At 51.4% G+C, this 15,003-nt stretch overlaps 2 protein-coding genes across 3 annotated transcripts in view; one reads left to right on the top strand and one right to left on the bottom strand.

Moving 5' to 3' along the window:
* C18H2orf76 (chromosome 18 C2orf76 homolog) overlaps nucleotides 1-15,003 on the bottom strand; it is a 166,212-nt gene that overhangs the window by 46,153 nt on the left and 105,056 nt on the right. The window lies entirely within an intron of this gene.
* Nucleotides 1-15,003, top strand: part of Steap3 (STEAP3 metalloreductase) — a 44,637-nt gene that overhangs the window by 16,693 nt on the left and 12,941 nt on the right. For both annotated transcript variants that reach the window (XM_021653878.2, XM_021653877.2), the window contains exons 2-3: nucleotides 5,439-5,932; nucleotides 8,618-9,145. In XM_021653878.2, the coding sequence (XP_021509553.1) occupies nucleotides 5,441-5,932; nucleotides 8,618-9,145 (1,020 nt within the window). In that variant the 5' untranslated portion in view covers nucleotides 5,439-5,440. The remainder of the gene's footprint in view (nucleotides 1-5,438; nucleotides 5,933-8,617; nucleotides 9,146-15,003) is intronic.

Here is a 15,003-nt window from a genome sequence, read left to right as displayed (position 1 = left end):
AGACATCTGGGAAAGTCCAGAACAGAGAGAGGAAGAAGCAGACTGGACATGGCCAGGGCTGTCTGCGAGCAAGCATGGGGTGAAAAAACCATGTAGGTTATAAGGAGGATGAGTAGCTGGGAGTGGTGAGGTCCATGAGCTGGAACAGGACTCCACAGTTTAGAGCAAGGGAGGAGGTGAGGAAGGCTGGGAGGCTAGCATGGGGGCTTGTGAGTGGGGACTGAGGGGACGTAGAGACTGGCATGGGCTTTGATATGCGACCACAGGTATATGTCAGTGGAGACATGGCCCTTCTGCCAGAGGCAAGGAGAAATGTCTCCTTTTAGGGGAACATGAACCTGTTTCACAAGTTCCTGCGGAATGCTGGAATGCTTTTATCTAACTGCCAGGAATCCTCTGCAGTCCATCTTGAGCTCATTTCTAGACGCCTCTTGGAAGATTTGCAGCTGTGTGCTGTGTCCAGCTGCAGGCCCTTATTTAAACCCCAGTGACTGTCGGAGGAGGCAGCTGGTCCCTCCTACCTGGAGCACATCTGTCCTGTTCCAGGCACATGGGGGGGGGGGGGAGACAGAACAGACCTCAGCACCCACAGACCCATCCATACCACTCTGGAATGGTGACCTCAGCAGTGTCAGAAACAAGCCACAGGCCCTCCGAGACCAAGGATGCTGTTGAGCCAAGGGCGTTGTTGATTCCCCGGGGATGGTGGCTCCTCTCCAACAGTTAACAGTGGCTGTTGCATAAGCTTGGCTTCTCTGCAGGTCACGGGGCTTAAAGGGCTCAAATAGGTAAAAAACAAGGAAACAGCCTTGGGGTGCAGAGCCAAATGAGTCACAAAATCCAGGCTCAACCCCAAAGCATTTTTGCTCCTCAGTCACAGAAATAATAGTCCTTAGAAACTCAGTTTCTTTAAAAACAAAAACAAAACTTGTGTGTGTGATGCCTGGAATTAAACCTAGAGTCTCTACATATGCTGAGTGAGCATATAAAACCTGAAAAAAAAAATTTTTTGTTTCATTTTTATTTTTAATGTAGTGTCTATGTGTGGGTTCCTGCACATGAATGCAGCGACTGCAGAGGTCAGGTTGTGATCTGGTGCACTCTTCAAAAGCAGTGCACGCCCTTCGCCACTGAGCCACCACCCCTGCCCCACCCTTGGCATCGGCATATATTTCATTTGCATGTGTTTGCATATGTTCAAATTTTTTCATGCATTCGATTGTGCAGCTGTCCAAAATCATTGTTGTAATATTTGTGTCACTATAAAAAGAAACCCTGGGCTGGTGAGCTCAAGCCCCATTCCCCCCACCCCCTCCAAGCTCTTCTCTGCCTGCGACTACCACTAATCCGATTTCTGTCTTCAGATCTGCTTGCTCTTGGTGTTTTACACTTATGGAGTCACAGGATACATGGCCCTTCCCACTGTCTGGCCCCTAAGCTTTTGGGGGGGGGCGTGTTAAGACAGGGTTTCTCTGGGTAGCCTTGGCTGTCCTGGACTCACAACTCACAGAGATCTGCCTGACTCTGCCTCCCGAGTGCTGGGATTACAGGCTTGCGCCACCGCACCTGGCTAGCATCTACTTTCATTTGTTTGTTTGTGACAAGCCTTTAGCAAGTAGCCCGGGCTGGCTTTGAACTCAAAGTTCTGCTTAAAGCCTCCTAAGTACTTGGATATAGGTATGCACTACAGCTGGCTAGCATACTACTTAAAAGGGTCATCCATGGTGGAGCAGGAATTAGCCTATAGCTCCTTTGTACAGCTGAGTAGTATTTCACTGTGGGGATGGACCCTGTTGATTTAACAATCATCTGAAAGGCATTTGAGTTATTTCTTCTTTTTGCTGTGATGAGTGCTGTTAATATGTGTTTTTGTATGGGTGTGTTTTCATTTATCCGGGACCATATGGCTGGGGCAGTGGAAAACTCTGATTAACTTTATGAGGACCTGTGAGGCAGACCTTTCACAGGGGCCATGCCACTTTCCCTTTCCACAAACTGTGTGAACTTCTGACTTTCGGGCTGGCAAGGTGGCTTGGCCGGTGAATATAGAAAGAACCTATCAGATGTGGCATTTTTCCAAGGTCCCTCCTGCTCTTGTAGGGTAGCATTTTGCTGGAATGTTGGTGGATATGGGGTATGTATGTGCAACAGGTTAGCAGTACCTGGGTCTGGGCAGGGACTGTCAGAGGCAAACATCTCTGAGAAAGTCCTGACCATAGGAAGGAGGCCGAGGATGGAAACACATATTCTATAAAACATAGAGGTGCTGGGCTGTGGATGTGGGTGTCTGGCAGGGTGCTTGCCTAACACGAATGAGGCCCTGGGTTTAGTCTCCATCCCTGCGTGAACCAGGTGTGATGGTGCACACCTCTAATCCCAGCACTGAGGAAGGTCAAGAGTCATAGGTCATCCTCAGCTACATAACAAGTTTGATGACAACCTGTGCTAATTAAGACCTGGCTCAGGGAGCAGAGAGCTTACAGTGCAAGCATGGAGAACTGAGTTCAGATTCCCAGAACCTGCATAAATGCCAGGTGCAGTGGTCTATCTCTGTAATCCCCGTGTTCTATGTCAAGATGAGGGGCCGAGATGGGAGATTCCTTGGAGCTTGCCGGCCACCTAGCCAGCTGTGCACAGTAGTGAGCGACAGAGGACCCCACCACAAATAAGGGCAGAGGTGAGGACCACAAGGGTGTTCTCTGACCGCCTCGATTGAACTATGGTGATATGCGCATCCTCTTACCTCATCCCCACAACACAACACTCCTGCCCAAGCTCTCTCTCCCATGTGAAGGTTTAAAAGAAAGAAAGAAAAAAGTAAGTGGGCAGAGGATGTAGCTTTGTGGTAGAAAATTTGAACCTTGGTATGTTTAAAGTCCTGGGCTTCATCCTTAGAGTTGAGGAACATCCCCACCCCAAAAGATAACACAGGGGCATCCCTGACAGCTGGGGGTAATCGTGGGTTCTGGGTGAGAATCCACTTGCTTTCCCTTACAGTGTGTATTGTAATTTGGAAGGATAACTGCACCCAGAGGATTCCTGGAGGCGATGCTTTGACCACTCAGAATCTGAAGGGTTGTCACAAGCCATGAGAAAAGGCCAGGGCCATTGTCTGCATGAACATCCTCATTCCTGCCTACCCAGGATCTGGTGGGGACTGGCAGGCTGGCTCTACATCAGAGCCAAAATTGCAGCCCATATTTTGGCTCTGCTGGGAAGTGAGAAGGGGCAAGCAGCCTGGGCAGAGACCCAGAGGGGACAGGGTCACCCCAGCCACAGTCTGTAGCTTGGCGGGAGATGAGTAGTTCAGGCTACAGACCTAGGCCCATCCCCTGCAATTGGATCCCTCTCCCTCTGTGCCTTCAGCCTATAAATAGATCCCACATCAGGGGTACAGCTAGAGGCCAGACCAGATGACTCTAACTGCCACCAAACACAGCAGCACTGACTTCTGGGCTTCTCAGACCTCCAGGACGATGTGCTGCCTGCTCTGTCCCTCCCTACGGCCTTCAGATCAGTGGCAGGCCTTGTCCTTGGGTGTGGCCACACCCATGCAGAACTGTGAGGTCATCGGCTGGGTAGACACCTTAGTGGGTAAAAGGCATTTGCTGTGCGGGCGTGAAGATCTCAGTTCAAATCCTCAGAACCTTCACAAAAACTGGGTATATGCCAGGCCGGGTGACCCACACCTTTAATCCTAGCACTTGGGGAGGCAGAGACATGGAGGCCAGCCTGGTCTACAAAGTGAATCCAGGACAGCCAAGGGAATGCAGAGAAACCTTGTCTCAGAAAAAAAAAAAAAAAAAAAACATTCTTATGGGAAGATGGGAGGCAAAGATGCTCATGGGCCAGGTAGAATGATGTATGCAAAGGAAAAATAACAAGAAACCCTGTTTCAAACATGGCAGGCAGTGAGGACGGACATACAAGGACATCCTCTGATGTCCACACGTATGTACCTCACACACACTGAAAGGACCATGCACAAACACCTGTACCTGTACTAATGTGCCTGTACTAATGGCCAGATTTAGTGCCAAGGCCAAGGGTTTTCATGCTTCCTTCTTTGCCAATTTTTATATGCTCATTTTTAAGGTTTTGATCAAAGCCTTCTCCAACCTTATTCTCTGCCCTATTCTCCTGCCTCAGCAATTTGAGAGTGGAGATGGAGGACACTCTTCTGTCTGCCCAGCTCCTGGGGTCACACAGATGGTAACAAATGTGGACACCCTAGTCTGGAAGTGTCGCAGGGTGAGGAGGGGTGAGCCCAGGCTCCAGGTGGCTGGACAGAGGGTCTCCATTGCCCAGCTGCAGAGCACTTGCCCCTGATCCCTCCCCAGCCTGACTGCCTCATCTCTAGGGCCTGAAGGATGCCTGGCATTGGTGCAGAGGGGCTTCTCCTGCAGCCAGCGCTTGCTCAGTATTTACTAATGTCACCTGCCAGTGTGGCTATGCCCAGCCCTGTTATTGCTGCAACCTTGTAAGCAAAACTCTGTTCTCTCCTCTCTGTATCTCTCTCTCTCTCTCTCTCTCTCTCTCTCTCTCTCTCTCTCTCTCTCTCTCTCTGTGTGTGTGTGTGTGTGTGTGGTGTGTGTGTGTGTGTGTGTGTGTGTGTGTCACATTGGCAGGTCAGTGGTTCCCAAGGGATCTGCCTGACCTCACAGACAAGCACATATGCATACACCTGGCTTTTGTACATGCATTCTGGAGATCCAAACTCAAACCCTCATGTTTGTGAGGCAAGTGCTTTATCCACTGAGCCACCTCCCACCCCAGGCCATTGCTATTTTACCATTCTTCTCTGTAGACAACACATATAATGCATATAATCTGTGTCAGCAGTTGTCACGGCAGATGTCGGTCATTGCACTGGAATCCCTGCTTCTCAGCTGGTGGGAAGCTCCACCTGGAATCCTTTCTTTCCGTGTCCTTTCAAGTTTTCTCGTCTCTTTTGCCCTAGGTGTCTGCGTGTGGTATGTGTACATATTATATGCATGCCATATTCAATGAGGCAGGGCCTCCAAGTGAATCCAATATGAGTAGTCTAACTAGTCAGCTGGCACCGGGGATACCCTCTCTGCTTTCTGAGTTCCGTGCCCACCCAGTGTTTATGTGGGTGCTGGGGATCCAAACTCTGGTCCTTGAGCTTGCATGGACGGGCTTTACCTGCTGAGCCATCTTCCCAGCCTTTGTTTTCCCTCTTTCCAGCCTTCCTCAGCTAGGTGCAGCTAGGTGCCCCTCCACATCTTCTGCATATGTGACCTCATCCAGGTAGGGGCTGCTGCTCTTGCTCCTCTTGTCCCCTGTGTTTGCAGGTGGAATACTCAGTGATGTCTGCTGGATGAAGTACTAGCCAGCCAAGTTTGACACAGGTGGGAGGTAGGGGCCCACATACCCTGGAAGCCCTCCAGTGACCTGCTCTCTGCATTCTCTTACAGCAATGTCGGGGGAGATGGACAAGCCGCTCATCAGTCGCCGCCTGGTGGACAGCGATGGCAGTCTGGCTGAGGTCCCCAACAAGGCCCCCAAAGTGGGCATCCTGGGCAGCGGGGATTTTGCCCGCTCCCTGGCCACACGCCTGGTGGGCTCCGGCTTCCATGTGGTGGTGGGGAGCCGTAATCCCAAACGCACAGCTGGCCTCTTTCCCTTCTCAGCCCAAGTGACTTTCCAGGAGGAGGCTGTGAGCTCTGCAGAGGTCATCTTTGTAGCCATGTTCCGGGAGCACTATTCCTCGCTGTGCAGTCTTGGTGACAAGCTGGCTGGCAAGATCCTGGTGGATGTGAGCAACCCCACAGAGAAGGAGCATCTTCGGCACCACCAGTCAAACGCTGAGTACCTAGCCTCACTCTTCCCTGCTTGCACTGTGGTCAAGGCCTTCAACGTCATCTCTGCATGGGCCTTGCAGGCTGGCCCAAAGGATGGGAACAGGCAGGTAGGTGCCAGGGAATGGCAGCCAGTATTCCTCACACCACTGAAAAAATCTCATCTGACATAGCAGGAAGTTGAAGACATTAATGATGTTCACCCAGAGCTGGTGAGTTGAGATACGAACCCTATTAATATAGACATGGGATCCATGTTCTTTTTGAGATACAACTGGGTTTCCTCAGGGTGAGAAGGAAAAAGGTGATGGCTGTTGACTTGGGAGTCAAGAAGGAGATATTTTGGGGTCAGAGATATGGCACAGTGGGCAGAATGCATTCTATGCAACTATTAGAACCCAATTTTAGATCCCTAGCATCCACATAAAAACCATATGTGGTGGCTGTAATTCCAGCAGGGGCGGGGGACAGAGATGGGGCTCTCTGGGGCTTGATAGCCGACCAGTCTAACTGGAAAAGGCAAGCTTCAGGTTGAGTGAGAGACCCTATTTCAAAAAATAAAGTGGAAACAGATAGAAAAGATAATTGACTTCACTTCTGTCCTCAGCATGCACATGCACACACATACATGACTGCATATGTACCCACATACATACACTCTCATGTTATTTTACAAAGAAGAAAATCCTAAATCGTTTGATTTTTACCAATGAAGAGTCAGGAGCCAGATGCTGGGGTGAAAACCTGCTAGCTCAGAGAGGCAGAGAAAGCACCCAGCTGACCTTCCTACTCAGCTCAGGTCCTGATGGAAAAAGCCTTTCTTGCTTAGCTCACACCCCAGATGGAAAAAGACAAAAGCTCAAAGTTTTCAAGCTCAACTGATGGCCTAGGAGAAAAAGGCCTGCTAGCTCCCCCAACAGCCCAGGAGGAAAAAGCCAAAAGCTAAAAGCTAAAGAACCAAAGAGCTAAAGAACTCTTTCTTTTCCACACTGTTTTAAATACCCTTCAACTCAATGCCCCTTCTTTCCACTTAATCCCTGTCAGTTGGTGTTTTGCTCATCTTCTTGACCTTATTAAACCCTGTGTACAGAGAGCGCTTGGTTTAAAGGTGTGTGCAATCGCTGAGCCACACCATAATCACCTGTTCACAATAAACAGAAAGTTCATGGATTAGAGGTGTGTGCTAGGGCCGAACCACACCAAACAAAAGGCAGGTTTTTATAGTGTGCACAGTGGGGTCAAATATCCTGCAACACCACCCTCACAAACACCACTCATAACCAAAAGTAAAAAAGAAAGCCAGACTCCACATGTGCAGCAGAATGTCCACCAACAAACCTATTCAGGGCCCATCTCTGAGAGAATCTAGAGGCACCTGGCTAACCCTCCGTGCATGGCCTAGACTGTGGTGGTACCGTGGGACTTTTAGGTGGGGACTAGATAGGGACAGTGGACGGGGTTTGGTTGTTAGTTTTTGTTGTTGTTGACTTTAAGACATGGTTTCTTTGTGTAGCTTTGGCTGTCCTAGAACTCACTCTGTAGACTGGGCTGGCCTTGAACTCAGAGACACACCTGCCTGTGCCTCCTAAGTGCTGGTGGACAGGATTTTTATACGATGTTTTATATAGTGTTCTCACTTCCTTTCTGTTGCTGTGATGGAACACTGTCTGACAGCAACTTTGCTGGAAAAGGGCTTATTTCTGCATACAGGTCACAGTCCATCCCTGGAGTAAGTCAGCCTAAGAACCCAGGCCTATCTGATAGTCTACACAGCATCACCTCTGTGCAGGGAACTCACTCAAACCCAAGGAAAGTACAACAGGAACTGTAGAGGAGTTGAGCTTGCTGGCTCCTTCAGGCATGGCTAACCAGCCTGGTTACATAGCTCAGGGCCACCTGCCTAGGGGCAGTGCCGCCCATAGTGGGCGGGGCCCTCCTGCATCAATTAGCGATTAAGATAATCTCCCACAGACATGCCCACAGGCCCCTCTGATCTGGACGATCCCTTAATTGAGGCTCTTCTCAGGTGACTTATGGCCATGTTGGCAGGTAGAGCTGACTAGGACAGAGGGCTTGAAGGTGACAGAGCAAAAGGACTCAGCTGGCCTTAGACTCAGGCTCAGGAAGTAGAGCGGACACACCCAGGCTGATTTGACAATCTGCAAAGGAACCCAAGTTTAAACAAACAAAACCGGGAGGTTCTGAGACCTTAGTCTGCTCTTCTGAAAGATGGTGTCATGGTACCAACGTGCAGGAGACTACGGTCACTGCACCGATGGAGTAACTGCTCAGTTACTCAGCAGGGGTGCTCAGGGCCCTAGCCAGTGTGTATTCCACTGGAACTCAGGAAGCACGGTGGACTTTTATGGCCGATGCCACAGGCAGGGCCAGGGCCTGAGTTCTGTGTGGAATCTGGATAGCAGCATAGAGAACACCCCTATCCTGAAGAATGCCTCTATAGTTGCTGCTACACACTCAGGGCACACGTGGGAGATGTGGTCACTGAGCAGTTAGCCAGCTGTTCCAGCGGCAACAGGGGCTGCCTGACTGAGCATCCACCATGACAGTGATGTCATGGAGCCAGCAGGATACCCACAGGGGCTTCTGGGAATGTCCTTGGCTTGAGCATCAGAGCTATCTTTTACTCCCAGTAGCATCAACTGGCCACTCACTGGAACCAGTGCCCGCCCCTCTGTGCCTCAGTTTCTTCAACTCACTGAGGCACTTGATCCTGGTGGTCACCATAACCATGCCATACCTGTGACTCTGGCCAGCTGTCCCCTTCTCTCCTACAGGTGCTCGTTTGCAGTGACCAGCTGGAAGCCAAGCACACCATCTCAGAGATGGCACGTGTCATGGGTTTCACACCCCTGGACATGGGCTCCCTGGCCTCCGCCCGGGAGGTAGAAGCCATACCCCTGCGCCTCCTTCCCTCCTGGAAGGTGCCCACCCTGCTGGCCCTGGGCCTCTTTGTGTGCTTCTATGCCTACAACTTCATCCGGGACGTGCTGCAGCCCTACGTGAGGAAGAACGAGAACAAGTTCTACAAGATGCCCTTGTCCGTGGTCAACACCACTCTGCCCTGTGTGGCTTACGTGCTGCTGTCCCTGGTGTACCTGCCCGGCGTCCTGGCAGCCATCCTTCAGCTGAAGAGGGGGACCAAGTACCAGCGCTTCCCAGACTGGCTGGACCACTGGCTGCAGCACCGCAAGCAGATCGGGCTGCTCAGCTTCTTCTGCGCGATGCTGCACGCCCTCTACAGTGTGTGCCTACCGCTGCGCCGCTCGCACCGCTACGACCTGGTCAACCTGGCTGTGAAGCAGGTACAGGCCATCGTCTTCCTTGGGAGGGGGGGGGGGGGCGGCGCGGCTGTCCTTGCTCATGCAGACCCAACCAAGGCAAGGCCAAGGGAGAGCAGAGTCTTAGAGGTTCTTGAGCACTGAGGAAAAAGACGTAGCAGGGAGAGAGGTGCTAGTGTGTGTATATGTGCATGGGGGGGTGACTGAACACAGGAGTGTGTGTGTGCATGTGTGTTGCTGTCTGTAAGTGTGGGTATGTACCAGCCATAGAACACTTGTAGAGGTTAGAGCTGGTCCTTACCTTCTACCTTGTTTGAAATAGGGTCTATTGTATGCAGCTTGCCTCTGTGTGCCCTAGACTAGCTGTCCGTCAAGCTTCTGGACCGTCACCTGTCCCTGCACCCTTTCTCTCTACACGAGTGCTGGCACTGCAGGCGCGCACTGCATCCTCCAGCATTATGTGGGCTCTCGGGATTGAAGTCAGGTCTCTGGCTCGCACGATAGGTGAATTACCCACTGAGACATCTCCCATCCACGCCTTGTTTTACAAAACGGTGTCCTGGAACTCATCCACTAGGCTAGGCTGTCTAGACAGTGAGCCCCAGGTGTCCAGCTGTCTCACCTCCTGAGAACTGGGCTTACAGATACAACGCCACCATGCCCAGCTTCTTAAACGTGGGTTTCAAGGGACTGAATCAGCTCCTCATGCTTGCATGACAACAGCCTTACCAACTGAACCATCTCCCAGCGGTGGGTACATTCTAAAGGTGGCAAAAGAGGCTTTGCTGCTTGGGTGTCATGTGAACAGAGGTGAGCTAGGCAGGTGTTAGGGGCTGAGGGCAGCAAGAGCAGCCCTTTTAGGGGCCAACTGGGAGAACAGGGAGTAGAGCCCAGCCAGACTTGGGGCCTGGCAGGCCGGAGGGATGGGGGTGGAGAGGAAGCATAGGGTCCTGAGAGAAACTGAGCCAAGGAAAGGTTTTGATTTAAGGAGCAAGGATCTGTCTGATGCTTTGACCAGCCCACTGGCTGCTAAGTTCCAGATAGGCAAGAGGAGTCAAAGGCAGACACTGCAGACCCCAAAGGAGGTAAAGGTGATTCTTTGTTTGTTTGTTTGTTTGTTTTAATTCTTTATTAATTACACTTTATTCACTTTGTATCCCCCTGTGGTTCCCTCCCTCCTCCCGTCCCAATCCCTCCCTTCCTCCACCCTCTGCATGCATGCCCCTCCCCAAGTCCACTGATAGGGGAGGACTATTTTTCCTTCCTTCTGATCCTAGTCAATTAGGTCTCATCAGGAGTGGCTGCATTGTCTTTTCTGTGGCCTGGTAATGCTGCTTCCTCCTCATGGGGAGATAATTAAAGAGCAGGCCAAGGTGATTCTTGATCCTACCTACATGGTGGTGGTGCCATTGAGTGGGATGAGGGAGGCTATGGCAGGAATACAGAGGACGTATTTTAGTAACAAGCACACAGAGTTGCTGAAGGAATGGATGGGGTGTCTGGGGGTTTTGAAGGTGGGTCTGGGCTTTGTTTCTGAGCCCCCAGAAGATGGAGTTGCCACCTGGGGACAAGGGAATGAGGTCAAGGATATGGTTTTGGTTTATGACGTTTTGTTGGCTTGCATGTTTGTTTTCTGTGTGTGTGTAGGTCGGAGGACAACCTCAGGTGCCATACCTCAGGTATTTTCCACTTTTCCTTTGAGACAGTGTCTCTCATTGGCCTAGAATGTCACCATGCAGGGTAGGCTAGTTGGCCAGCAAACTCCAGGGGTCTACCTGTCTCCATCTCCCATCGTTGCAACACTGGGCTTAAAACTCTGTGTGTACATCTGTGTGTGAGTATGTGTGTGTGTGAGAGAGACCTCGAACTTTACTCACAGAACTATCTTTCCAGTATGCCCTCAGCTTATTCATAGATTCTGGGATTCAAGCTCAGATCATGACAACTGCACTTTGCCAACTGACAACTCACATACTACTCACCTCAGCTCTCATTTTTATCTGAGATGTGTTTTTTTTTTTTTTTGAGACAAGGTTTCTCTGTGTAGCTTTGGCTGTCCTGGAACTCGCTTTGTAGACCAGGCTGGCCTCAAACTCGGAGAGTTCCACCTGTCTCAACCTCCCGAGTGCTGGGATTAAAGCCATTTGGGGGGCTGGAGGGGTGGCTCGAAGGTTAAGAGCACTGGCTGTTCTTCCATAGGTCCTGAGTTCAATTCCCAGCAACCACATGGTGGCTCACAACCATCTATAGTGAGATCTGGTATGTAGGCAGAATGCTGTATAAATAACAAATAAATCTTAAAAAAAAAAAAAAGCCAGTTGCACTACTTTGCCCAGTGGGCTCCTGGACAGCGGAGCTCTCCGAGCCAGGGGGCAGGCAGCCGCGCACACAGAAGCAGCCCCACATCTCACCTGGTTTCCAGCTCAGGTCTCTCAGCTCCAAGCTCAGGATTAGCTGGTCTCTGGTTTTCTTTTTGTGCCGCAGCCCCCAAACCGGGGCCAGCCACCAGTCACCCGGCAGGGTTCAGCCCAAGGCTCACAAAGCGCGTCTCACTCATCCTCAGTACAGCTCCAGAGGCTGGTCAGGACCCCATGAGGCAGAGCTCTGCCCTGCTCACCAAGGGACACAGAGGACGTGGCAATGAGCTCTGCTGTTGGACAGCAGGCCGCCACCTCTGCCCTGCCCACCTCAGGCTCCTTTCTCCCTGCCAGTGGCTTCTTCCCAATCACAGGCACCAGGCAGAGGACCGAGGTCCTGGCTGGAACTGAGAAGGGAAAAATAATGGCCAGTTCTTCCAGAGGAGCTCACTGTGTTCCAGGCACGCTGCAAGAGCTGCCCAAGCCCATAGTGAATCCCTCTGCCCCTCCCCCACTCGTTCCTCAAGACAAGTGTGGTATTACATTGATCTTTAAGAAACCAAGGCACTGAGAGCTCAAGTAATTAGACTGAATACACACAGCAGGGTTAGGATCCAGAACTGGCCATTCTATACCAGAGCCATGCTGGTGCCCATGTTGCTTCCTACAGAAAAATTAACAGCTGAGTAGATGAGCTCAGAGTCTGAGTCATTCATTCACTCATTCATTCACCAGGCTCTACAAGGCCCTATTGCCACAGAAATGAGTGAGAGAGGCACAGTCTTGTCCCTGGCCTCAGCTGGTATGCGATGGCAGCAGCCTGAAGGCCAGAGCCCCTCTCATCCTCCACCACTGATTAGAATCCAGACTGGGTTGGGACGGGGGCTGACTCGGGCAGTAGAGCGCTTGGGCAGCATTTGTGAAGCTCTGGTTTGAGTCCCAGCACCATGTAAACTGGGGGGGGGGAGGGAAGAACAGCACTGGGGAGGTAGAGAGGGAAGATCAAGGGGGAGCTGTCTTGGTGTGGGAACTGTGAACTACTGAAGAGGCTTCAGACAGTGTGTCCTGCCCTGGACAGGGTAGGTGCAGGGGCTGGAGCCCTGGCTGTTCACCCCTCTCTGCGGTGTTCGCAGGTGTGCAGGGAGAGCTGCGGAAGGAGAGGCCCACCCACTCCCAGTGCGCAAGGGAAGCCGCTGCCCCCTCCCCAGCCCCAACTGTCTAATTCCCTTTCTCTGTGTGTATGCGTATGCTCATCTGTGTGCAGATGCGCACACATATGTGTGCACTTAGTGTGTGTGCCTGTTCGTGTGGAGATGGTGGACAGTCGAGGCTGTTGATCCTTGGGCACTATCCACCTTGGGTTTTCTTCTTATTGCTTTGGGGACTTTTGTTTGTTGTTTGTGTTTTGAGACTTGGTCTCTCTCGATTGCCTGGAACTTTTAAGTAGGTCTGGCCAGGGAGCCTCAGGGATCCACTTGTCTCTGCTTTTCCAGTGTCGGGGTTATACACATGTGCCATCATGCCCAGCTTTTTTTAATGTAGGTTCTAGCAAAACAACTCAGGTCCTTGTGCCACTGACTGAGCCACACACACACACACACACACACACACACACACACACACACACACCCTCCCTCTGAATATATTCCATTCTCTAAATCCTCTGCCTGGCCCAGACCTTCTTGACATAATTTTAACCCAGTGTGGCCTCCACACCAGCTTCCTGGCCCAGGTGGTTGGTTTCACCCCTGCAGGACATGGCCTGCCCCCTGGAGGGGCTTCACCTGTTCTGCCAGATTCTCAAGGGCAGAGTGAGGCTGGTAGAGCATGTCTGAGGTGACACCCAGCAAGGCTGGGATGTAGCATGCCTGGATGTGTTTAGGCACGTGGCTGGTGCACCTTTGGGTCCCAGGCCTGGACACTGTTGGGGAGTGTTTTATCCAGTGCCTAAAGCCTGACCTGCAGAACGCAGCCACGCTTGCCTGCTCTTGGCCACCTCAGACAGTGCCTCCCTGTGGCCACCGCTCACACTGCCTGCTGCAGGGCCTTGTGGGAATAGGAGCACACTAATATTAACATGGGCACAGGGAACCCCTCCAAGATATCCTTGAATCCCAAGACCGTGCAGACTGGGAGGCCAAGGCCCTCAAGACTGTATTTACCAGCAGCATCATAACTATCTCTAACTGGCACTGGCATCACTTTCTGACTTGCCTGGGCTGTTCAGAGAGATGTGTTTCCACGTTAGGCAGAAGTCAAGGTCAAAAGCAAAGTTTGACCCTTAGGCAGCTTTCCCTGTCCGCCTCACTCCAAAGTGAACCAGTGTGGGACCACCAGAGAAGAGGTAAAACTTAGCTGACAGTGGACTTGGGAAGAGACAATCAACAAAGGACTTGCCTTGCAAGCATGAGAACTGAGTCTGCTCACTCATGAGAAGCCATATGAAAAGGCTGGGAGTAGTGGATGGCACGTGCCTGCCCTCCCAGCCCTGGGGAGGCCGAGACAGGCAGATCCCTGGGGCTGTCTGGCCAGCAGTTCAACCTCCTTGCCAAGTTCCACATTCAGTCCCATTCCCACCCTGAGGCACGTTCCTGCCTTTCCCTGCTCATCTCTGCAGGGTGGGGGTGGCGGACACCAGCCTCACAAGCTGCTGTTGACTACACTGCAGTCATGCAAAGCCAGACTTGTGGTATTAACCACCTGAGCTCAGCAAGCCGATGAGTAATGCCTGAACAGCAGACCACGTGGAGATGACTTGCTTAGCTAACACCACCAGCGTGAGTCAGTCCTGTCTGGGGGCTGCTACAGCACGGTCCTGTGCCCTTTGCAAGGTCAGATAAGTCTCTCCCCCCTAGCAAATGCTGTTCTAGCTGCCTTTACCATGTGGTGATTACCGGCTAAGCACCAGAGGGTTTGGATCTGCCAGGCAAAGAAACTGAGATCCAGAGATGTTATTTCAAAGTCCCACATGGCTAACGGCCAGGGAAGAAGCAGGTCTCCCAACTCCTGGTCCTTCTGTGGCTTTCAGACACTAACATGAAGAAGGCTGCCCTAAAGTCGTACAGAGTGGGAAACTGGGGGTGCGGCTCATTTGTTTGCTTGTCATGCACAAAGCCCTGGGCCCCATTCAGCACCACCTACAACCTGCAGTGTGATGTAAGCTTGAACTGATGAAGCCTATTTGGGAAGTGGAGGCAGGAGGATCAGAGTTCAAGATCATCCTTGGCTACATTGTGAGTTGGACTTCAGCCTGGGCTACGTGAGACCCATCTCAGAGAAAAAAAAAAAAAAAAAAAAAAAAAGGAGGTTATCTTTTTCCACTCTGCAGGCAATGGCTACAGATGGCATTTTCTTGGTTTCTTTAGTTTCTTCTATAAGCTTTGCAGCCATTTTTGCTTAGCCCCTGGATATATTTTTAATATTTTATGCCAGTAACAGGCTTACACAAGTTTTTTTTTTCCCCTTGCTGAAGTAGTTACACACACACACACACACACACACACACGTCTGAGTCACTCAGTTAGG

This window comes from Meriones unguiculatus, chromosome 18 (assembly GCF_030254825.1).
Source record: "Meriones unguiculatus strain TT.TT164.6M chromosome 18, Bangor_MerUng_6.1, whole genome shotgun sequence".
Lineage (NCBI taxonomy): Eukaryota > Metazoa > Chordata > Mammalia > Rodentia > Muridae > Meriones > Meriones unguiculatus.
This window is presented reverse-complemented; position numbering and strand designations above follow the sequence as displayed.